Source organism: Delphinapterus leucas, chromosome 16 (genome assembly GCF_059928025.1).
Source record: "Delphinapterus leucas isolate spDelLeu-1000000601 "Yukka" chromosome 16, BTC_Dleu_Yukka2, whole genome shotgun sequence".
Lineage (NCBI taxonomy): Eukaryota > Metazoa > Chordata > Mammalia > Artiodactyla > Monodontidae > Delphinapterus > Delphinapterus leucas.
Genome location: NC_143144.1, coordinates 55,826,145 through 55,852,026, shown reverse-complemented (window position 1 = coordinate 55,852,026; position 25,882 = coordinate 55,826,145). Strand labels below are relative to the sequence as shown.

General features: G+C 36.1%; 1 protein-coding gene across 27 annotated transcripts in view; it reads right to left on the bottom strand.

Annotated features, from left to right (window-relative positions):
• Positions 1 to 25,882, bottom strand: part of ZNF518A (zinc finger protein 518A) — a 67,801-nt gene that overhangs the window by 30,186 nt on the left and 11,733 nt on the right. For 11 of the 27 annotated variants that reach the window (XM_089897952.1, XM_089897954.1, XM_022569212.3 and 8 more), the window contains 4 exons: positions 22,080 to 22,227; positions 19,329 to 19,380; positions 18,675 to 18,798; positions 11,964 to 18,533 (listed from right to left, as the gene is read on the bottom strand). In XM_089897952.1, the coding sequence (XP_089754078.1) occupies positions 13,936 to 18,405 (4,470 nt within the window). In that variant the 5' untranslated portion in view covers positions 18,406 to 18,533; positions 18,675 to 18,798; positions 19,329 to 19,380; positions 22,080 to 22,227 and the 3' untranslated portion in view covers positions 11,964 to 13,935. The other 16 variants (XR_016388122.1, XR_016388123.1, XR_016388121.1 and 13 more) reach the window with 11 other exon arrangements.

The window sequence follows — 25,882 nt, the reverse complement described above, 5'->3', positions numbered from 1 at the left end:
TAAATGTCATAATACCCCCCTTTCACTTTTATATTTATTTGTTTACTCATCATTTCCAGTGCTCTTAATTCCTTTGTATAGATCTAATATCCACCTGGTATCATTTTCCTTCCACATGAAGAATTTCTCTTAACATTTAAGATAGAGCAATTTTACTGGTGATGACATATCTTAGACTTCTCTTTTGTGAAATTTTCTTTGTTTTATTTTCATTTTTGAAGGGTAATTTTGCTAGAGAAAGAATTCTAGGATGACTTCAGTACCTTAAAGATTCTGGCCTGCAGCGTTTCTGATGACAAGTCTGCAGTAATTCTTACCTTTGATTCTCAGTACATAATGTGTGCTTTTTTTCTCCGGCTGCAATAAAACTTTTCTCTTTATCACCTGTGATGATGAACATGTGATTATAATGTGTCTTGGTACGGTTTTCTTTTTCCTGCTTGAGCTTCATGTTGCTTCTTGGATCTTTGTATTTATAGTTTTCATCAAATTTAGGGAAAAAGTTTCAATTATTATTTTTTCTTCAAATATTTTTTTCTGTTATCCTTCTTCTCCTCCCCTTCAGGGACTCCAGTTACATGAATGTCACACTACTTGATATTGCCCCATCGTATGGCAGCTATGGAGGTGCACTGTTTGGATCTCCCATCAGGAAAAAATTTGGCATTCAGCTGTAGGAGTGCAATTAGCTGACAGCCTTTAGCTGTTAATGCCTTCAGAATCTGCCTTGGGATTTGAGCCAAGCCTATGCTCTTCCTAAGCAGCCCTCAGTCTGGCTAATTCTGCCCAACATGGAATTCCTCTAACTAATGGATAGTCTTTAACCTAAAGTATCCATTGAGTTGGCTGACTTTGTCAGTGGTGCATGGAAGTCTGAGGCTTTCTATACCTAATTCTGCTTCCACTCACCAACCTTTTCTTTCACCAGTATCAGATCTGCATTATGGTGTGAAAGCTTTTCTTACTCAATCTTGCTCCATCCCCCAGGCATTACTGTCCAATAAACCTCTTGTACTCCTAATTACATCTCAGCATCTTCTCCCCAGAAGACCCAAATGACAGATTTAGTACCGGGAGTAGTTTCAAGAAAGTAGGCATTAAGATGGCATCTTTGAACCAGATTACTCACCACCCAGTTGACAATAAGGACTCCATCCTTGGGGTATTTGAGGCATGAACCATCCCTGGTGCAAAGTGGTGACCCAATTGCTAATCTCCTGCAGTGGGAGAGAAGAAAAAGCTGAAGACCAAACTCAGGATTTAATACAGTTGCTGAACTGCAAAACTATTTTTTTTTTTTTTTTTTTTTGGCCACGCTGCGTGGCTTGTGGGATCTTAGTTCCCTGACCAGGGATCAAACCCAGGGCCACAGCAGTGAAAGCACTGGGTCCTAACCACTGGACCTCCAGGGAATTCCATGCAAAGATAATTTAATGCTAAACCAAGACAGGTCTGTCCAACCACGGTCAGAGTCCTAGTTCAAAAACCCTGAGACCCTGACAGATGGGATGAGAACATCTGGGGATGAATGATGGTAAAACCATCATTAATGGTGAATGCCATCAATTATTTGGCTTCCCAGACTCCTCTGAACCCTCAGAGTCAGCAGAGTTAACCCCTGTCATTAAGAAATAGCATTCTGCCTGTGTGGGAAGACACTGCAGAGGCCTCTCCCCTGCAAGGCAACAGAAATACCCCTCAGGATATGCCCCTACCTTCTGTCCGGGCTGCTAGGCCAATAACTAAATTTAAGTTGCAGCTTAAATCAGCTATAAATGTGCTAGGCCTGCTGAGGGAGGAAAGAATACGTCCTGAAAGAGATTGAAGAATTAGGCACCATGTACTGGCAGGAGCTGAGGGAGTACCATGGAACTAGATTTTGAGAATACTTGAGCAAAGAAGCCAGAATATAAGATTGGATAAGGAATAATATATTAACTTAAGGGCGCTTCTCAGGATACATAATTTAATACTCTGGCAATGACCCTAGGAGATGATGCAAACTCATTGAGTGGCTCCTGGAAGACTAGAAAAAGTGATGACCTTCACTGATTGAGGGTGAAATGCCTGAATTGCTATGGCAGATAGTAGAGGAGAGAATTAAAAGGCTCAGGGAACTGAGCGTGCTGGAGTGGATATATTATGTGAGGGCAGAAGGCCCACCAGAGAATTATGTCCCAAAGGACAAGTGTGATCACCAAGGCCATTAGAAATGCACTGGTAAGAAAGGAGCAAATATCACTAAGAAGTTCACTGGTAGCCTTGTTCTGCTGGCCAGGGCTAACGGTAGCTAGGGCTAATAGTCTAAACCCTGGGACATTGATAGCAGCACTTACATATCAGAAGCCAGGGGGGTCTCAATTATCATAACAAGATTAGGATACCAATCAAGGGGGCTCACAGAGTTGTGGATAAGGGTAACAGAATATGGCATCAATTGAGGCAGAGTATGGGCCAATAAGGGTGCTGCTTTATATATATATATACATATATATCCCTCCCTGCTTCCAGTGTGCTTTTTCCCCATCAGTGGATTAGGGAAGCCCAGTGACAATCACTCTCCTCTGAGTTTCTCAGCCACCTAGCAGGTCACTTTTTGCAGACCAGTTCTGGGCTGTGGCGTCTTCCACTGAGCTTTTCTGCAGCACCCCCAGGCCAGGTTCTGCTAACTGGCTTTATCCCACCAGTTCTCACCAATGAATTTCTCTCAGCCACCCAGTAGGCTCTAGCTTGGCCACACCCTCTATGAGTTTGTCTGCCACTCGGTGAGGAAACTTCCTGTGGGCCAGCTCAAGGCTGCCAGCACCTTCCAGTGAGTTTCTTTAACTCTTAGCAGGAGTAGACCAGCTCTAGCTCACCAGCACCCTCCAATGAGTTTCACAGCCACTGAATTGACTATTCCCACACACCGGCTCAGTCAGGTCTGCACCTTCTAGAAAATTTCTTCACTCTCAGCAGCCTGAATGTCCCTGTGGCAGCTACAACCTCTTCAACAAGGCCTGAATCTCAGACTAGGGGTTGGTGAGACCTATTCTAAGTGCTTAGTTTCTTCCTTGCTTATTCTCACTTGTCATTTCTGCATTCCTTAATATCCAATTTTCCCCTTCTAATAGTTAACCAACTTTTACTAGTTGATAATTTTAATGGTATTATTGAGATATAATTAACATACTATAAAATTCACCCACTTAAAACTATACAGTTCAGTGGGTTTGACTATATTCAGAGTTGGGCAACCGTTACCACAATCTGCTTAGAATCTTCTCACATCAAAAAGAAACTCCATACCTATAAGCAGACACTCTCCACTCTCCCCGAGCTCCCATCCTAGTCATCCACTGATCTAGTTTGTCTCTATACACTTGCATATTTGACATTTCATATGAATGGGATCATACAATATGTGGTCCTTTGTGACTGCCTTCTTTCACTTAGCCTACTGTTTTCAATGTTCACCTATGTTATAGTATCAGTACTCTATTTCTTTTCATTGCTGAATAATATATTATATAGATATACCATATTTTGTTTATTCATTCATCAATTGATGGACATTTGAGTTGTTTCCACTTTTTGGCTATTATGGATACTACTACCATAAACAATTTTGTTCAAGTTTTTGAGTGGATGTATGTTCTTCATTTCTTTTGGGTATATATCTAGAAGTGGAATTTCTGCGTCCTATGGCAAATATACTTAACAGTTTGAGGAACACCCAACTGTTTTCCAAAGTGACTACACCATTTTACATCCTGACTAACAGTGTATGAGTTTCTGTTTCTCTACATACTCATCAATCGTTGTTATTGTCTTTTCAACTGTAACCACCCTAAAGGGTGTGAAGTAATATCTCATTGTGCTTTGGATTTGTATTTCCCTAATGACTAAAAATGTTAACCATCTTTTCATGTTGTTATTAGCTATTTGTATATCTTCTTTGCAGAAATGTCTATTCAAATCCTTTGACAATTTTTCTTTTTTTTTTGGGCTGCATGGCTTGTGGGATCTTAGTTCTCCAACCAGAGATCGAACCCGGGCCCTCGGCAGTGAAAGCGCAGAGTCCTAACCACTGGACTGCCAGGGAATTCCCTCCTTTGACCATTTTTTAATTGAGTTGTCTTTTTATTATTGAGTTGTAATCATTTATGTGTATTCTGGGTACAATTCCCACATTAGATATATGATTTGAAAGTGTTTTCTCCCATTTTGTGGATTGTCTTGAGTTCTTTGAAACAAATGTTTTCAATTTAATGAATTTCAACTTATATGTTTCTAATATTTTAATCATTTTCTCTCTAACATGTAGGTCTTTGATCCATTTTGAGTTATCTTTTATACATGGTATGAAGGAATATCTAAATACATTCTTTTGCATGTGGATATCCAGCTGTCCAAGCAGTATATGTTAAAAGACTATTCTTTCCATGTTGAATTGTCTTGACATTCTGGTCAAAAATAAATTGATCATTAATGTTTGGGTTTATTACTGGACTCTCAATTCTACTCCACCAACCTATATGTCTATTCTTACATCAGTACTACACTGTCTTGATTACAGTAGCTTTGTGGTAAGTTTTGAAATGGGGAAGTGTGAGTTTTCCAATGTTATTCTTCTTTTCAAAATTGTTTTGGCTGGTACTTCCCTGGTGGCGCAGTGGTTAAGAATCTGCCTGCCAATGCAGGGAACAAGGGTTTGAGCCCTTGTCCAGGAAGATCCCACATAGCACAGAGCAACTAAGCCCACGTGCTACAACTACTGAAGCCCACGTGCTTAGAGCCCGTGCTCCACAACAAACAGAAGCCACTGCAATGAGAAGCCCTCACACTGCAATGAAGAGTAGCTCCTGCTTGCTGCAACTAGAGAAAGCCTGCGCACAGCAACAAAGACCCACACAGCCAAAAATAAGTAAATTAATTAATTTAAAAAATTGTTTTGGCTATTCTGTATCTTGTGTTTCTATATGAATTTTAGAATCAGCTTGTCAATTTCTGGCAAAAAGGCAGCTGAAATTTTGACAGGGCTTGTATCAAATCTGTGAATCAACTTGGGTAGTACTGCCATCTTAACAATAAATGCACAAACATGTCACGTTTCTACACTTATTTAGGTCTTCTTTAATTTCTTTCAACAATGATTTGTAGTTTCAGTGTAAAAGTCTTGCATTTCTTCTGTCAAATTTATTCCTAAGCATTTTATTCCCTTAGATGCCAAGTGGAAGTTTTTTCTTAATTTCACTTTGATTGCTCACTGCTAAAGTATAGAAATAGAATTGATTTTTCTATTGATCTTGTATTCTGCACCTTTGATGATCTCTTTTATTAGTTATGAGGTTTTTTAATGGATTCCCTAGGATTTTCCACACATAAGATCATGTCACCTAAAAATAGAGATATTTTAATTCTTCCTTTCCCATTTGGATGCCTAACTGCCACCAGTACAATGTTTAACAGACACAGTGAGAGTGGACATCCTTTCTTGTTCTTGATCTTAAAGAGAAAGTTGTCAGTCTTTCACCCTTAAGTTTGATGTCAGCAGAGTCCTATAAATAAAAAACCTCATTCCTGGTATCAGAGGGAAACAAAACAGACTTCATTCATAGAGAATTGTAATTATTTGTTTTGACTACTCTGGTGACTTCCTGGAAGACTGGCTTTTGTCTGACATGAAGCTGGCAGAGAGATACAGCTGCTACCTAGGGGCCATGTTGAAAACATTGACAGGTAGATGTTTTAGTCGCTGCTGTCTGATGCGATAGATAAAATCTGAGGCGATTTGGTTAGGGTTATCCCTAACCAAAAAGCTAGGGAGAAAAGCAATAGGGCTTTGTAAAGCTTTAACATACTCCTGGGAATCTAGGTCACACGCATGCCCACGACTGTGTGTACACTAAGGAAAGACCTAAGAATGCCATAAGCTCTCCTATCTGGCTGACCTGGAGGCTCTGCTGAAGTAAGAAGTGAAGGCTAAGGCAGAGCTGTAAACTGCCTGGCTAAGTGCGGCAGGGTCACCACAAAAACACACACAGTGTCCCTTGGCAAACACTGAGAGACTTTTTCATTCCAAGTATATAAGGAATTCTCTGTCCAATCATTAGCTGACCATTAAGCTAACATTACAGAGACTTTATTGGTGACACATAACAAAGAATAAAGACTTTACAAACTTAGTTCAGAAAAGTTACTAGACAAACGAACAAATACAACAAGCAAAAATGACAACAAACCCTGGAGGGTGTGTGTGGGGAGGTGGAGAACCTGATTTTCAGAGTTGCCACATTATAATATTTTAAATGTCCTGTTTACAACACAAAAAATTGCAAGGCATGTAAAGAAAGAGGAAAGTATTGCCCAGACACACAGAAAAGCAATCAATAAAAATCCTGAAAAAGCCCAGGCACTGGATTTTCTAAACAAAGATTTTAATTTAGCTATTTTAAATACGTTCAAAGAGCTGAAACTATGTTTAAAGAATGAAAAAAAGTAAGACAATGATGTCTCAACCAAATAGAGACTATAAATAAATAGACAGAATTTATGAAAAGAATTTTTAATTCTAGAACTTTCAATTATAGAGCTGAAAAGTAAAATAACTGAAATGAAAAATTCACTAGAGGGGCTCAGCAACAGATTTGAACAGGCAGAAGAAGGAATCCATGAACTTAAAGATAAGTCAATTGATATTGCCCATGTTGAGAAAGAGAAACACAAAAAATGAAGAGAAATGGACAGAGCCTGAGAGATCTGTGGGACACTATCAAGCATAACAGCATATTAAAAAGTGAGTCTCAGGGCTTCCCTGGTGTCGCAGTGGTTGAGAGTCCGCCTGCCGATGCAGGGGACGTGGGTTCGTGCCCCCGTCTGGGAAGATCCCACATGCCGCGGAGCGGCTAGGCCCGTGAGCCATGGCCACTGAGCCTGCGCGTCCGGAGCCTGTGCTCCACAACGGGAGAGGCCACAACAGTGAGAGGCCCACGTACCGCAAAAAACAAAACAAAACAAAACAAACAAAAAAAAGTGAGTCTCAGAAGAAGAGAAAAAAAAGCATCAGAAAGAATATCTAAAGAAATAAAAACTTCCCAAATTTGATGAAAAACATTAGTCTATCAACCCACAAAGCTTCAAAAACTTCAAGTAGGATAAACTTAAAATGTGCACACAAGGCATATGATAATCAAGCTATTGAAAGACAGAGAATCTTGAAAGCAGCAAGAGAGAAGTGACTCATCACATACAAAAGGTTCTCGGTAAGATTAACAGCTGATTTCTCATCAGAAACCATGGAAGCCAAATGGCAGTGAGATGACATAGTCAAAGTTCTGCATAGAAAAAACTGCCAACCAAGAATTCTATATTCAGCAAAACTAACCTTCAAAAAGGAAAGAAAAATTAACACATTTTCAGATAAACATTGCCAGCAGAACTGTTCTACAAAAAAAGTTCTTCAGGTTTAAAGGACACTACATAGTAATGCAATTCCACACAAAGAAATACACAACTGATAAATGTAAATACAAATACCAGCATAGGTAAATATAAAAGACAAAAAATACATACATTTTACTTGTAACTTTTCCTCCCTCTCATTTAAAAGAAAAATGCATAAAGCAATAATTATAAATCTACATTGATGGCCACACAATTTATAAAGCTATATAATCTGTGACAATAACAGCATGGGGGGAGGTGGAGAGATGAAGCTGCAGAGCAAAGTTTTTATTATTGAAATTAAATTGGTATTAATCCAAACTAGGTGAAATAGATCAGCTTTACAATGTCTTCTTCTAATAAAAACTCGATATATCTTTCGTCTCTTATTTTTTCATTTGTGATTTTGGTGATGACACCAAAGAAGTCTAAGAAGGCTTTGACTAAACAAGGGTCATAAATATTTATTTCTATATTTTCTACTACAAGATTTATAGTTTCTTCTTATATTTAGGTTTATACTCCCTTTTAATTTTTGTGTATGTGGTGTGAGGAAGACTGTTTTTCTTCATTTTTATTTTCTGTCTGTACTTCATATTTCACAATTTCTATCTATCTTCAGGTTTGCTGATTCTTCTGCCAGTTCAAATCTACTGTTGAGCCTCTCTAGTAAATTTTTCACCTTGGTTATTATACTTTTCAACTCAAGAATTTTCATTTCATTCTTTTTTTGTAATTTCTATCTTAATATTTTCCATTTGATGAGACATTGTCAGTATACTTTCTTTAAATCTGGTTTCCTTTAGGTCTTTGAACCTATTTATAATAGCTGCTTAACATTTATCCTACATCTGGTACCCCTCAAAGGAAGTTTCTATTGCCTTTTTCCCTCATACGTCGCACTTTGCTGTTTCTTTGAATGTCTAATTTTATATTGAAAGCTGGACATTTTAGGTAACATATTGTAGGATCTCTGCATACTCCTCGCCCACTCTGGACTTGTTTTTAGTAATTTGGCTAAACTAATTCACCAAGTCTTTTTCCCCTCACAGTATGCAGCCTCTGTTGTCACTGCTCAACTTGTTTCCCCCTCATTTTTATCTTTAAGCCTGACTCCTAGGGGTTGCTTTCAAGTCAACACCACCTAGCAACCAGCCAGATTGATCAAAGGTTGTGCTTAAGCCCCCTGAATCAGTAAGAGATTTACACCCTTTACCATTGGATCTGTGACTTGGAGGCTGCTTTCACTGTTTAGGGAGTTTACAAGATTTGCCCTACATTCAGCAAGGGTTGCTCCTATGTGGTTGCAGCCTTGAGCATGCACACATTCTTTCTGATTACAAGGGACGTCTGCAGTTTTATTCAGACTTTCTCTCTCTCTCTCTCATCTTTAAGCTTCTCAGTGATATCTAGTGGTATCACCAGCAACTGTTAGCCTTCAGTAACTGCTAGATGATTGCTCTATTGTTTACAACAATACTATAGGGTATAAATTGTTCCAGTCTGATCCAGATAAAGTCAGGCCCCTTGTAACAGACAGCATGTTTACCAAATCTTTGAAGCTCACTCCAACGCTCCCCTGAACAGGACCCCTGTGCCTCTGTGCTATGGAGCAGGTTGTGGGGTGGGGGAATGTTGGGAAACTGGGTCTACATTGAATGCTCCCTGAATATTCCCTGTGGAACAGCTGTGCTGGTGGCTGGGGAAGGCATAGGAGGAGACTAGAATGTGCCAAGGTTCACCAGCTGCTGAATGTACATACAACAGCTCTCCTGCCCCAAGAAAGCTGGGAGAGATGTATGCTGCCACATGACTGCCAATCCAACCAGAGCAGGTTAAGTCTCATAACAAAGCTGTGAGGGAAAGGGGGACTGCACAGTTCTGTAGCTGCCCTGTCCTGATTTTTATACTGCATGAATTAGGAATGGGGTAATGGGCACCACTACCCAGCCGCCACCACCTTATTCAATACAAGCCTTCTGTGGGGCACAGGCATGGAAAATGAGATCTTCTGAACAGCAGTATATTTAACCTTACACCCAGAAACACTGTATTTCTCCCAGTTAGGTTCTGTGGTTTTTCTTTTGGAAGCTTCACACAATTTTTTACTTTGTGGCTCTTATTATAAATGGGTCTTCTTTTATTGCCTCCCAAATGATTACTCTTAAGTGTTCAGAAAACTATTTCTCAACGTACTCTCTTGGATTTTCAAAATATTGAAATAAAGTCATTTGCAAATAGTATTTTGGTCTCTCTCCAAGTTTTCATTTTGCTTTCCTACAATAACATAGCAGTAACTTATGAAATAATTGATGACAGTAGGCACCTATGTTTCACTACTTAATTGAAAGAGGCAATTTGAGTTGCAACCTGAATATAACCTTCACTTTTGGTTGAAGGACTCTAAATTATTAAGGAAGAATTCTTCTTTTAACATATTAAAAATGTCTCTACTAGGCATTAGTATTTTTTATAAGTACATTCTTGGCATTGACTAAAATCATGATTTTCAAAATTGATGTATATTAACATTCCTCCTACATTACTCAAGTTTACACTATGATAATTTATGATGTTCACTTTTTAAAGAAAAAAGATTCTTAAACTTGGGGCATTTATTAACAGAAGCCATTTTAGACAGAGAAATAGTCAAAAAATAATTCAAATAAGATTATCAAACACCTCTTCCAAGATATTGGCTACTTCTTGTCTAGTTATTAAAGGAAGCATACTTAAAGCAATGAATACCCAAATCAACAAAGCTGATCCTATTTCAGCTCTCCATTATAGGGAAATTCTTTTGCAAATACTGCACTCTTAACTAACATCCCCCAGCAAGTTTTACCAGGTGAGATCCCCAAGGCACTTTGCTGAAAACAAAGATCGTAACAAATTGCTGTGACAAGGAACAGAGCCAACACCTCAACACAAATGGGACATATCCTAAGTAAGCAGATGTCAATGGTGAAAAGGAATCTTACTAAAAAGAAAAAATATGAAGTGAGTTGCATGGAATTAATACAACATTCTGTTTTCAGCTAACCTCTATTTCCCCCCATCCTAAAGAATTCCTATTACTTTTTCTCACCAGTGATTTCAAGTCACTAAAAGAACTAGTATCTATTTCTCATCTAACCTGGACATAAATTCTCACAGCAACTGATCTCATTTTTAATCTCTCCATAAATTGCATTACCCTTAGCACACAAAAGACCTATCTACTTCACCCGCTAATTATTTTCATTACCTTTACATTCACTTCACTTTCAAACAAATACATCTACCTTGGTTAACTGTATATACCTATATTTTAGTTTTCATACTTGTAACTTTTATATAGCTGGTGTATATCACAAAAAAAAACTATATCAAACTTCTGTTTTGAATAAAAATCTCAATCTAAAAACCGATCTTTGAGAGAAAGCAAGGGTTGGTAAACCATTTGATGGGCCAAATTTGGCCCACTGACAGGTTTTTTTTTTAACAAAGTTTTATTAAAATACAGGCAAACTCATTCATGTGTCATCTATGGCTGCTTCTGCATTATGACAAAGTAGTTAACAACAGAGACTAATGGCCTACAAAGCCTAAGTTATTTGTCTGACCCTTTACTGAAATACCTGACTCCTTAATGAAAACAAAAATTTTTATAAAAAACTATTAGAATTCAATCTGTGCTGAATGCTTAGTATTGAAATTATATTTCAATTATATTTCAAACTCTAAAAGTTGAACTATTATTTTAAGTGAATGACAAGTAGTGAGGCTCATTTCAATGCAGAAGAACAAATAGGAAAAAATGAAAATCTCCTGACCCAGAAGTTGGATTGCAAAAATAACACTAACTCTTCCAGCTGTAATAAGAACTTCAAACTAATGAATATCATATTTTGGAAAGCCATCTTTAGCTAACTTTCAGCCAGAAGGAAAGAAAGGATAGAGGGTTTTATTTTCAGACTTTCTGCTCTGGCAATAAAGAGGCTCCAAGCAGGCTTTCCTCCTTCAGAATAACCTAGTTTAAAAAACAAAACAAAACAAAAAAACTCATAAAAGGTATCAACTAGAGTATCTGGGGCACGAAGCTTTTTAAAATAGCTTTTAAAACCTTAAGGCAAAAAGTATGTATCTTGACATTAGATTTTTTTTTTTACTGGTATGGCTATTCTGAAATGTATTTTTATAGTGCTGCAAACATTGGCAAGACAGTTCCTTCTCTCTCCTCTATTCACAGAAGGTGATGCATCATAATAGATCTAACCATAACAGAGCAACATTTCAGTTTTACTGCCGTTAGGGTACTGAAGAACATAAGCCTCTCTGTGGCTTTTCTAACCAGCATAGTTAAATTATAATATATGTTACCCTTCTCAAACAAAATCTCAAAATTTCACCTATAATTTCTGGGGAAAAAAATCCCAAACTTCATTTTGCATTCACTAGCATTAAAAAAAAAAAAAAAAAGCTTTGAAAACTAAGTATTTCCCACTAGAATAAAATTCCCATTTGACTTCATCATAGTAAAAAAAATTATGTAAACACAAACTTAAGATAAATTTAATTGAAGAAGACATTCGTTACAGATTTTAACAATGCTTACCATTCTTTAAACACCATATACATTATTAATATATACCGTATATTTCCAATCAATTCCGTTCTTAGGCTCAATTTAAGAAACACAATTGTAACAGGTTTTATACAAAAAATACTTCACTTCTAAGAAAGTAGACAAACTGCACAAAAACAGTACATGTATAATGTGCATAGCAAGATAGCTTGAAGCATCTATGTATGGCTTTCTTTAAAATAAAATTATTGGGGGAGTGGGCCCATCTGGGACCTAATGTTACAGTTGACGTATGTAAACTGTTTCACATCTTTTAGGCACTTGCTAACAATAGTGTTCAATCCCTGAAAACTGAATTTATCAAAAAAAAGAAATTGTACATCTGAAATGGAAACCAAAAAAATAACATGGGTAAAGTCTTACATATTCCTTTTAAATTAAACGACAAGTTTTATTAGTGCATGCACAGAACTAAATTGAAAGAAAATAAACTTTTTATGTCAAAAACTTTCTGTGCAAAATTTACATAACTGAAAGGTACAAAAATATGTACAGGTTTTAAATTCTTTGTTATATACAGAAAAGGAGCCCTGAAGTTTTCAATCAATGAAAATGTCATAACACTAGTAGTAACAATGTAACAAAAATTATATAGTAATTTTTTAATACAAGAACTCCATTGTCCAATGGTCCAACAAAATTTGATTCAAACTTACAAAGTGGGAAGTTTAAATTGATGATTCTGTTGTCATGAAAATATTCATTTTAAAACTCTACCTGTTGGGTATATCCCTTCGGAATCTGTCCTGAAGTGTTATGCACTGTCACTGAGTCCACTATTAATGCTTCTTCAATTTCCAACTGCAAACAATCAGTAATCTGCTTTGGGTTGTCAGTCATACTGAGAAGTTGCTAACAAAAATGGTTTGTCCCAGTGTGGACATGTTCAGACACTAATAATAAACACAAAAGTATGATTTGCTTTGCTAATCTTACTTCAAAATATTGTTTCTGAGGAATAATTTTTAATTTTCAAGAAAAGCCATTCCCTTGGAAGTGCTTCTATGTTTCACTCTTTTTAAAGGGATGGCAACCAAGAAAAAAATTGGCCACTTGGTTTACGAGGGGACAAACAATTTAAATCAAATAAACATAGTTCTGTGCAAGGGAACCACTGGGGAATATAACCAAATTCAGAAAAATGTTCAAGTTCTTTAAATGAACTTCAAACTAGACAGAGTTTAATTCTTCTCTCGAGATTGCCCATCTACTGCAACGCTTGAGAGCCATTTAGAAAAAGAAAATCACCTTGGAAGGGTGTTCCAATCAATGACATGTAACACAGCTTACAAGGAAAAAAGATCTGCTTGTCAAAAACTCTTATCAACTATCATATGAGGTGTAACTGTAGTGAGTTAAATGCCCTCAAAGGAGCTTAACTACTTTCTAAAGAACTACATTTTGCAGATGTAGAGTAAGTTCTTTACCCAAGTTCTCTTAGAATATCTTCACAAATGATGAGAAACTCCTTCAGTTCCATAATGAAAGAGCTCTCAACCTCTTCAGGGGAGCTACAGTTATCAGAATCATAAGGCTGGTGGAAGAAGAGAGGGAATGGGGCTGTCACCTGTTACTCTCTACTAAGAGTCACTAAACTCGGAAAACTGTTTTATCAAAATTTTTAGCCCTAACTTCCCGAGAACACATTTTAAAAAATTAAATCAAGGTATATCTGTGCTGATTAGTTTCTTTCAAAACTTACATGTGCACTGACAGCATTTTCAAATATCACACTAAAACTTTTGCTCTTCCATGGAAAGTCAACTTTTAAATGTTTAACTTCAGGTACTATATTGAAGTAAAAAATGTCTGCATTAGTAATTCAACCCACTATTTTCTTCTAAGGTACTTTTACTTTTCTTTTCCTTGGTAATTACAGTAAATTATTCTAACATGTTCCAATCACGAGTAGCTTCCATTAAATGTCTCTGACCATGACCAGCCCAAGCATCCTGATTGTCAAATACTCTACCACAAAACCAACAGTTAAATTTAGCCTTCAGAACATTTTCAGAGGTAGTTTTCACAATCTGGTAATTGTTTTTGCTTGTCTTTTTGAGAGTTAATTTTAGCACAAATCTTTCTTTCACAGAACTAACAGGTTTAAATGTTTTGTGCCTCTTGGGAAAATCATCGTAAGTTGTTTTAGAAGGATTATAACAAACTGGTTTCAGTAAAGCACTGATAGTTCTTTTTGACAATGAAACCTTAAGTACACGTCCATTAAATTTAGCAATAGTTTTCATTACATTTACTACTTCTGGGGCATCTGCATCAGGATGATTCAAAACTACAACTGGTTGGTTTCTCCTAGGACATTTCACAAGCTGTTTGGAACTGAAGGGGAAAAGCCGCAAAGTTCTGACTGAATCTTTTGAAAGCCTAGGTCTGCTGAATCCGAATGATTCATGGACATCTTCAGGCTTTCCTTTTTCTTTACACTTTCTGTGTAATGCTTTTTTTCTTGGAGGTTCTTGGTAACTATCCCTACACTTGCGTTTACAGTTTCTGTTTCTAGATACGAAGGAAGTTTCAGAATCTTTACTTCTTTCATGAGTTTTTATTCTTGAACATTTCTTTTTCGAAGTCTTTTTCTTACTGAAGCTTCTCTCAATTGTACAATTTGTTTTACACCGTAATACCCTGGCCTCTGAATGGTCAGTGATACCTATTGGTTCCTCAGAAGATTCTGGGCATGTTGCAGTAGAAGTTATCACAATTTCATTTGCTGGCATCATATCATCTAGTAATAAGGGTAAGGCATCTCTAGAAGATTCTGGCTCTTTCTGCTCTCCTCCTATAGTCTGATTAGATGGTACATTGTCTTTCTGCAATGAGGATGCAGAGTTGCTTACTGACAGATTATTAGCAGCAGTCACATTTAAAACAGGGTTAAAAATTTTCAGCAATATTTTTTGTGGTGTTCCTTCAGGTTTCTTTGGCTGTATATTTTTATAATAAGTACTATTCTGGACTAATTTAGACTTAAGCAGCTCAGTCTTATTTGGCATCACACACTTTAAAAAAACAGCTTGTTTGCCATCAGGCAAAAGGGTGTAAAGAGGTGGTTTTGGAAAAATCTTGTTCTGCTGTTTTACTGAATCTGAGATATTCAACTTAGTGCCCTGATGCTCAGATATTATATTAGGAGCAGGAACACCTTTCACTGAAGAACTTGCTGGCGTTTTAATAATGTAAGGGCCTTTTAATGACAAAGTATTTTCTGAGCTACTTTTCATGCTCAAACAGCTGCCAATGCTGGAACAAAGTGCAGGGGTTAGACAATTACTGTTTGGTTCTACTTTTAAAAAAGGTGTTCTGCAAGGCTCCTTACTTGTAGTTCCACAAGCTTGAGCATTCTCAGTTTTGACAGCAGAAACACCTTCAAGTTTCCCATTATTAAATGTTAAAATCATCCCAGGTTTCTTGTTTAAAAGGAGAGAGGCAGGGACACCTTGTGTATTAACCAATGGAAGTGGTCTTCCTGAAACATGTAATGCAGGCTTGTTAGCAACGTGCAATGGTACAAAAAAGCCTTTTGGAGTCTGAACAAAGATAGCCTTTTTTGGTTCTGAATTTACAAGTGGACTCTGCACATACAAAGAACCTACATTTTGCGTAGTGGCTCGTAGTTTGTCTTTTACAAGCTGCTGTGTAATTATTGCATCTGACTGAGTCTTAAGTAATGTGCCAAAACCAGAAATTCTAGGAGTCTTCTCTGAATCTCTCACATCTTGTGACATTGACAACATTTGTTTTTCTTTTCCACTGAATTTTAAATTCAGATAATTTGTAGCCACATTAATCCCCATATTACCAGATGGAACTGGAAAGAAGCCTTGTACTTTCAAGTCTTTTGAAGATTCAACTATTTTGTCTTCTCCCTCATGTTTCTGAAATGACTGGTCACAATGAAGCGGCAGGTCTTTATCTGGAGTGTTACTAGAGTCTTGTTTTACATCAGGTTTTGCTTTTAATACATCTTGAAGTAACTGGTTTATTTCAGGTGGCAAAAGTTCTGACGCCTGTTGGCTCTGGAGAGAGAAAACAGATGTAATTCTAGGCATCATAGGTGATTCAACACTAGAAACGTCATCCCATTTAGGCTTTTCAGTCATGCTCTCTAAATTCTGATTTTCATTAGTGTATAGGTTCTGCCCATCAATGTTTTGTCCTTTTTCTAAAACACACTGTTCTTCAATTTCAGCTTGTGTTTTTAAAGTTCCATCTTTAGTATTTAAACGACTAATAGATGCTAACAGGCTATCTGGGTTTGAGCTCTCCTTCCTCACTAGTGATAAAACTGACTCACTTATTGGTTGTTGAACTACTGTCTTGCTTGATGAAGATTCTCTTTGAGGGTTTTCACACACTGCTGTCCCTGAAAACCTATGACGTTTATTAGAATTATTCACTTTTGAGTAATTATGAAAAGGTAATGATCCTTGGTTGGAAGATTCAACAGGTAACTCAGAGTTGACATAATTAATGCAATAGTTATGCATATCTCCACTGTTGTATGAATTTGGTTTGGTAGTACAGGTGACTTTATCTTGACTTTTAATGGCAGTACCTGATACCTCAGGGTGACACTGAGTAATATGACTTCCCCATAAGTCAACATTCTCTCTCATTTCTACTTTTGTGGTCAAATTCACTGATGCTGTGATCAATTCTGATGTTACTGGCAAAGGAGAAACACTTTTTCCATCATCCATTGTTGGAAGCATATTACTTGTTTGAGATAGCAAAGCCATTTCTTTTTCTGAAGTTACCTTCCCTGAAAGTATAGGAGATGAAGATGAAAATGGAGTAGCTGCTTTCATGTAAACTGTGTCATTTAACTCAGTTGTTACTCCTGTTAAAAATGCAGTAGTGTCCAAAGTCTGGGGCTGCAAAATTGCAGTATTGTCCCTTACAGCACCTGACTGTGAGCCTGGTGAATATAAATTCTGTTTATTGGTAGGCAACAGTTTTATTACAATATGTTGTTTTCCATCCACCATCTTAAAGCCCATAAACTTAGCACTGTAGTTAGCAGGAATTGTTATTCTATTATTTTTTACCATTAACACTGTAGGTCCTTGTACAGCAGTCTTCAAGAAACCTGAAGTAGAATTTGATCCCTCTTCAGCTCCATTACATTGCCCAGTGGACAGAAGAGTTGGCTTTTCTGACTCTGACTCAGCAGGTTTATCATTATTCTCACAGTATAGTCTTTCATCCTTTTCTTCATTTATATGTTCCTGAACAAGATGGCTCTGGTCTTCAGATTTAGCCTGTGTTTTGTTCACTTTTTTAAGCACTTGAGTGTTTCTTTCTATACTTCTGTCACTTCCATTGTTGATTTTCTTACGTTTCCAGAATGTCTTCCTTGATGCACCTATTTTATATCTTTTCAATATTAGTTTAAGTCCTGCTGAAGTCTTTGCCATCCTTTTTTCATATTTGTCTTTTTCCAGTTTTTCTTTCGCATATAAATGTTCTTTGTGCAAAGTTATAACGTGTCTTACAAGGTGCTCTCTCCTGGTAGCACCATAGCTACAATATTGACAAGTGAAGGGAAACGTACCAGAATGAATATGAAGGTGCTTCTGAAGCTCTCCTTTGGTTAAACATATATAATGGCATTTACCACATCTATAAAGGATTTCGTTATGTCTATGTATGTGCTGAACAAATGTGCCAACATCCTGGGTGGAGAATTCACACTTTTCACATTGAAAATTACCATTTACACAATGTGTGGATGAAAAATGCTTTGTCAAGTCTAATAAAGTATATAAATTCTCATTGTTACAAATGTCACATTTTACTAAAGTAATTCTATGGGTTCGTCTATGTTGTTTGAATACCTGGAAGTCGTTTGCTGAAAAACTGCACATTTCACAAGGATATGAAGGTAATTCACCACGGTGCCACATTTGGAAGTGTTTCTGCAAATCATTTGGGCTATACCGAGTACTATCTCGGCACTTCAAACAGTTGAAGTTGAGTATTTTTGCAGACATTTTTATACCTTCTTCTTCAACTCTCTCAGACTTATGGAGTAACATACACTCCTCTACACAGCTTACAGTCTTTATACCGATAGATTTTCTTGCAGTCTGTGGTTTATGCTGAAATAATTTTCTGTATTTGTCAACTTCATGTTTCAATAGGACCTCATTTGGAATATTTATCTTCGGCAAAACAATTTTCACATTTTTTAGTTCATAATGAAAACTACTTTCTGAAATTTTTGGTTTAAGTACTGATCTGATAGTATCAACTCTCTCATTTTTCACATCATAATCTCTTTTTAAAGTATTCTGTTTTTCATCAAAAAATAAATGTTTCTGTTCAGATGGCATGATTTAACCAAAAAAATCCCAATTTCTTTTTTTCCTGCAAACTCTTGAAGTTACTTGTAATTTGAACAGGAAACAATACTGTGCCGAGACATCTTCAAAATACCAGGATTTTTCCCACATTAACTCACCTAAAATCAAACAAAGAACTGAAATTTTCATCACAGAAGTATCAGTAAAATTCATATTTTAAGTTCACTTTGGCACAAAGCAAGAATGTTGATCAAACAAAAGACAGAAAAGACCTATTAAGTATTTTAAGAACAGCTTACCAAGAAGTAATAGTCTGAAGTAGAAATGACACTAATCTGGATCTCAGGAAATACAAGCTTTACTTCCAGCTCTGCTCTGTAACACTGGGTAAGGTTTGACTTCTCTGCACCTCAGTTTCCTCATCTAAAGAAAACCACAATTGGATATGCACCTTTAAGCTCTAAGATTTTATATAAAGTTGATACTACAGTTTTTAAACAGGATTTTAAAAATCTCAACAAGAGAGCCCTATAAACTTAAGTTCCACTGACACACATGGTTCCAATTATACATATATACCATTAACTTTCTCAATTACTTAGTTGACCCTATAGCTATTACCTTGTGAGAATTTCAACAGACTGCAGATTTTCTACTTCCCTAGTGCCTCAGGGATAATTTACGTTTAAAATAAAAGTTTCATTCACCTAAACAACAATAACAAAAAGACATTGCCTGCTGTCTCAAGTTAGCATTAATAACTGGTAAAAAAAGAAGAAATTAAAAGGAGTAACACATTTCCCTGGGGTACTCCTAAGTCTAGCTACTACTTCTGATTCCCTACCATTTTGGCTTTTTTTGTCCCTAGAACTAAGTCAGGTGGCAGCAAGGCAAGCCCTTGGCAGATGAGAATGTACCCATTACTAGCTGCCTCCATTAATTCAAACACTTACTGGTTTGTGTTACTCTAGACAAGTCTCAATCTCTGTGTTTTAGTTTCTTCATCTATAAAATGAAAAAAAAAAATTAGTATTTCCCCTACCCCTTTCACAGGGTTGTTGTAAAGATTAAATGAGGACACATAAGTAACAGAATCCTGTAAAGTACTATATAAACTGTAGCTACCACCATTACTGTATGTGATCACCATGTATGAGACATTATGATTCAAGGTGCAGAGGAACAGAAAACAGTAGAGTTAAAAAGATGTGACAGGGACTTCCCTGGCTGTCCAGTGGTTAAGACTCCATGCTTCCACTGCAGGGGGTGTGGGTCTGATCCCTAGTTGGGGAACTAGGATCCTACACGCCACACAGCAGGGCCAAAAAAAAAAAAAGGACGTGACAATATATTGCTGAGAACAGAATGTGACTACTGAAGGTTCAGTAGTAAATATATCAAACAGTACTACATTTTCTTACTTTCATGGTCTTAAATATGTATACGAGTAATAGATATAATTAGGTAAGCTAAAAAAATAAAGTATAAATCACATTAAGCTTCATTCATGTCTACCCAAAGGTCTCACCTCTAAATTTCAATTAATCTAAGTAACTAGGAACTTCACTGTTTTAAAAATCCTTTCTGAGAGAATATAATTAAAAGTTAAATTACTTTACATTACTACTAAGAGGCCCTTTGAATATTTCTCAAACTTAAAACTTTTGGTTGGGTCTAAAAAACACCTTCAATATTTTTCAAATATATATATGCTGACTTGAAAATGAATTCATTAGAAGGGTATGAGTTTACTGAAAAAAATTTTTTTTACATACCATGCCTAATACAGTAAAAAAAATTTTTTTACTATATTATTTAAAGCTAAATGTAAAGACTTTTTCTTCAAGAGTAAGAATAATAATAAATGGCTGGAAAAAAGTTCAGTGATACCTGGTGGATACTTCACACCAACTGAGAAGATTCTCTACAGAGTATCACATTCTCAACAGTGAGTGACAAGCATCATGGTCATCTATGGAGTTTTCACCATACCAGAATCTGAGGGTGGGGCTCAAATATGTGAAACTTTTAAAGCACATTAAGTAATGATTCTTCCACATTTGGATACCATATTGTGGTCACTCCAGACTATCCATACCCAAGCTTTTGTATTTCTATATATAATCAAGAGACGTCTATATCATAGGTTTCATTACAGAAGGCAAATCGCTTCTTATAGTAATATTATGTTTCCAAAAATGTGTAATGCTAAAAAATTACATATTTTGATAATATTTCTAAATATCATCAACTTCATTTCAAAATACCTATATAATTTTAAATTTTTCTTAGTAGAAAACACATATCCCAAAGTTTGACAACCAGTGTGATTTAAATAACTTCATCAACTAATACTTACTAAAAAAATACCTACTATAAATGTGTTGCATTTTGATGAGTGCTATGGAGAGATGCAAAAACATGGTCCCTACCCTTAACTGCAGCTTGCAATCTAAAGGAAGAGGCAGGACAAATAAGTTAATATACTGCTTATTCAGAGTTGATCATCCAGCAACCTTAAGCTTCTAATACACAAAAAATAGAAAATAATTAAGTAGGATGCATGGCAGCCAAAACAGATGCCACAGAGTTCACCCATTAGTGTAACATGCCCCTTCCTCACATACAAAACAATGCTGAAGGGCTTCCCTGGTGGCGCAGTGGTTGAGAGTCCACCTGCCGATGCAGGGGACACGGGTTCGTGCCCCGGTCCTGGAAGATCGCACATGCCGCAGAGCGGCAGGGCCCGTGAGCCATGGCCGCTGAGCCTGTGCTCCGCAATGGGAGAGGCCACAACAGTGAGAGGCCCACGTACAACAACAACAAAAAAACAATGCTGAAAAAAGGGACCACCTCATTAAGAAATCCACTTAGCTTTTACTTAAGTCTGATAACTGCTAATTAACTGATGTTGAATGTCATTATTTTTTATACTTAATGTATGGCATGTATAATGTAGCTTTAAGAGAGTTTGTGCATTTTAGGTATTTTGGGGTTTATTTGCCCTCAAATTTTAAGTTTGGAGAATGTGTTTTATTTTTTTCAACCTGTTTTATGTGGAAGCAATCAAAGATGACACCTGGTAGCAAATTATACTACGGTTGCCATCTATGGGGGGGAAAATGTGTTCCATTAAAAAAAAAAGGAAAGAAATTTTATTATAATTTTAATCTTCCAACCTATTAGCTAATGCTATTTTCACTACAGACCAATCTCTACACCCCACCAACAAGGATTACTGATTTTAAATCTCCTACTTAAATTACCGCCTTACATATATGTATTATTATCTCATAAGACTTGAACAACATCTCGTCAAGCCTTAAAATAATACTATTTGTTTAAAGTATGACTAGCCCTTTAAAGTAACCCAGAGTTTGCTGCATCAAGATAGCAACTCAAGCCATTTGATTTTCTCCCTCTCCCAACTGAAACACAAACCAAAAAATATAATTAAAAAAAATCCTACAAAATGGCAAGAAACTAAAACACATTCCACAGCTATGCCACAAGGTGTTTGGAAAGAAAAGGTCCAGAGAGAGAAGAGTGAAAACAAATGCTGATCAAGCAGCACTTTTAAAGCACCACTTTTAAAGAGGAAGCACACTAGGAGACATTCATTCAACCAATATTCAATGAGTATCTATCTATTATGCCCTAAGTAAAAAAGTAACAAGTCCACCCACTCCCTCTCCTAAACATACCTTGTGAGAGAAGTGAGGGCTTGAGAGGAAGCTTGTGTGAAGCCCTTTGGGGTGACAGAAGGCTCAGGCTGAGGTATGGGAAGAGAATGAATCCAGGGCTTTGAGCTGGGTCCAGAGACCAGACACAGTTGGGGGTTGCTAGCACCAGCTGTCAGGAGAGATGTAAAGAAGACATCATTTCTGAACAAAGATACATCTTCCTAAATCCATGGCCATCTTGTTCTGTTTAAGAGTGCTGCCTTTTCTCAGTGTAAGTAAATTACTAACTCTAAGCTGTCAGAAGAAAATTACATTAACTTTCTCCACTTCATCTAACCAACTACGAAAATCTTGGTTTATTCTCCAACAATACATCTCAACTCCCAATGCCATCAAAAAAGATAAGCAGGCAGAAACATCACTGGATGCAGCAGCTCAAAAAAGGGAAAGTATTCTGAACACTCAGAGAAACCTCTCACCCATTCTCTCAACCAGCAGTGAAAACCAATAACTACAATGAAAGTTACTGGAGGAAAACGGAGAAAGCTTAAAAAAAAAAAATCAAGTAGTGATTGGCAATCTCACTAAGACCTGAGCTAGTATACTGAGAAAAACAAAAAAACAAAAATAAAACATACTGCCATGAAAGACAGAACAAAGTGGATGGGGGAGAAATAATGGTTTTGAAAACAGGAGAAAAAAATTACATGGAGTTGTTGCTTTTTTTTTTTAAAGCCTTGAATTTTCAAAATCAAAGGCTCCCCAAAATGCCAGGCAAGATTATTAGTGGGAAAATATAAAACTCAGTATCTAAACTTATCCTAGTAAAATGTTTGAATTTAAAAGATAAAAATGAAATTTTACCAAAAAAGAGTGGAATGGGAATTACCTAAAAAGATATTCACAGCAGCAACTTTAATCAGACATCAATATTAATCAGACATTTTACTCACAATTCGAAACACTAGAAGACAATGAAATAACATTTATAGAGTTCTGAGGGAAAATAATTAACCCAAGAATTAATTCTATACCCAGGAAAACTCTCATATGGGAGGGAAAAACACAATTTTAGATATGTAAAGATTCAGAGAATATACTACATATGCACTGTTTCTAGGAAAATTTTTAATACTTCAGCAAAAACCAAATTTCAGTCAGAAAAAAAAAGAACTAAAAAAAATAATGTGATATAAAAGAAATATCTGTCAACAATAACATCTACAAAAGAGAAATAAATGTAAATATTTCGTAAACACAGTTAAGAACGCAGAAAAGACTGGAGAATAGGAACATCTGCAAAATGACAAATATATAAGAAGCCCTTACAGAAAAATTCACGATGGGAAACAGAAGAGGTGACAATAGCAACAAAATTCTAGATACTAGAAAGGAGATAAGTAGTAAATGACCTTGCAGACTCAAGAAAACAATCCCAGGCAGACAGTGCAAACTAAGAACTAACCCATTTTATACTCTGAATCTTCAAAAGACTTAGGAACTGGCAGCACCAAGTCACTCTGAAATGGGAAGAAGAAAGGAGGAGGAAGCTAAAATAAAGAGAATTTTGGAGAAAGCTGCTTGAGTTTTGGTTAGATGCTAAGATTCTCTTCCCCACTCCATCAAGCTAGGTTACTGCTGTTCCCCAACCACAGCAGAAGTCTGGAGGTTATTCTCTGCAGAAAGTAAAACAGAATCTTTGAAATACAGGATACCAGACACAGCTGAGAAAGTGGGTACCATACCAAAAAGAAGAGGATTAAATGACCATATACATATGAGACACAAACCCCATCCCATGCCCCAGTTGGCTCCTAGGCTAAAACAGGGCTACTAAAAGTGTGGTTTGCTGATGATCCATGAACCATTTGTCACCAGTCCATGACAAGATTTGTACAGAAACTGAGTAAGCATTTAGAAACTGTAACAGCACTTTCACAGTGTTAAGTTTATGTCTGTTGAATCCAACAATAAAAATTTGGACTTGTTTTGCATGCTTTCTTTTTAAAATTTCATTTTCTTTTTTGTTTTTTACCTTGCTAAAAATCATTTTATTTTTCGTTCAATAAACATTGTCCATGGATTTCCCATAAAATTTCATTTTCTAGAAATAAAGGCACTACAACATACTAATGATGGGAATGTAAGCTGACAGAACTTTCATAAAAAACAATTTGTAAAATATATGTATTTATTATAAATATTATAATAATTTTTATAAAATAATATAAACATAAATATAAACATATCTACATCTACATATATGCTGCGGGAGAAAGTACAATAATTTCCAATTCACTCCTAGAAATCTATCCTAAAGGTAATAATCAGATGTTCACAGAAGCACTGTTTACAAAATCACGAAATTAAAAATAACTAAAAGCCCACCAATAAATAATTTATGGTATTTCTATTCAATGGAATACTCTTCAATTTTAAAAACAACATTGTAAACCCACATTTATTAACAGGAAGAGATCCAAGACACATCAAGTGAAAAAAACAGAAATCAAATGGTAGACATGTTAGGATTTAATTTGTTCAACTCTTATTAGATGGGTAGAAAATAGATGGATAAACAGACACATGGTCCCCTACAAACTCTCAGTAAGAAGTCAAGAACATACACACAAAAAATGTTTATAGTGATTACTGGTTATCCTTAGGTCAGTGTTTCTTAAAATGTTATCCTTGGATTACTATGACCTCCACACTGGCATACTTCCTTATCATAGCACAAGCAAATAGCTTACATTTGGATGTAACAAGAATGACAATCTCTTTGTCCCTAGACCACACTATTATGAAGCTTTATCAAAAAAAGTGGCATGAATCTATGAAACTTTTGTAATTCTCAAACAAAGCAACTGACTTTGTGGTAAACCAACTAAGCTTTTCCTGAACAAACTCAAAATAGTAAACTTGACACCAGTATAAAATTGAAGAATGTTGACACTAAAGGTGGACAAGAAATTAAAACAAAATAGGTATTATTCAACGCTGTCCTCCCCTTATCAACACACAGGTACCCAATTACACTGTAACAGCTACAAAGCTAACGGCAAACATAATACTCAGAGAATGAAGAACTATGCTATTAGATGTCACTATACCTCATAAATTTATGCTGTGAAGATAAATTTTTTAATTTAACAATTAATTTGAAAGCCATGAGGTTATTTAAAAAGTAAGTAAAAAGAGAGTTGGCACCACCAGAATAGCAGTTATGTATGCACTGCTGTTAAACAAATAAAAAGTTGTATGTATTTTATACAGAAAACAAGTAGTATTCAACTAATAATACGATTCCTGATCTTGGTACATTGTTAAAAGAAAGAATAAAAATTGTAACATCAATCTAAGTTTGACTTTTTTTTTCTATACACTATATAAAGAAATAAATAGCAAGTATAATGTTGAACTGTTTTTGCATTAGTTAAGCATATAATTCTTTAATAAAGTACTGGTTTTGATCTGACAAAATTGTATTTATTCTTATTTTCTTTTCTAGTGTTCTCATTAAGTTTTGGTATTGGTATTATGAAGAATTTGTAAAATGAATTGGGGTACCTTCCATCATTTAATCTGCTCTTGAACAGTTCACTGAACATGAGACTTGCCTGCTCTTTAAAATTACACAGACTGCACCAACACACCATATGGGTCTGGTACCTTTTTAAATTTTAGACTTACAATCTTTGTAAGTTCTTCTATGGTTTCTGGGATCTTTGGGTTTTCTACTGCTTAAGTCACTTTTGGCAATTTATGTTTTCCTTGAAAAAAAAAAGCAATTTCCTTCACATTTTCTAAGTATACCTCCATAA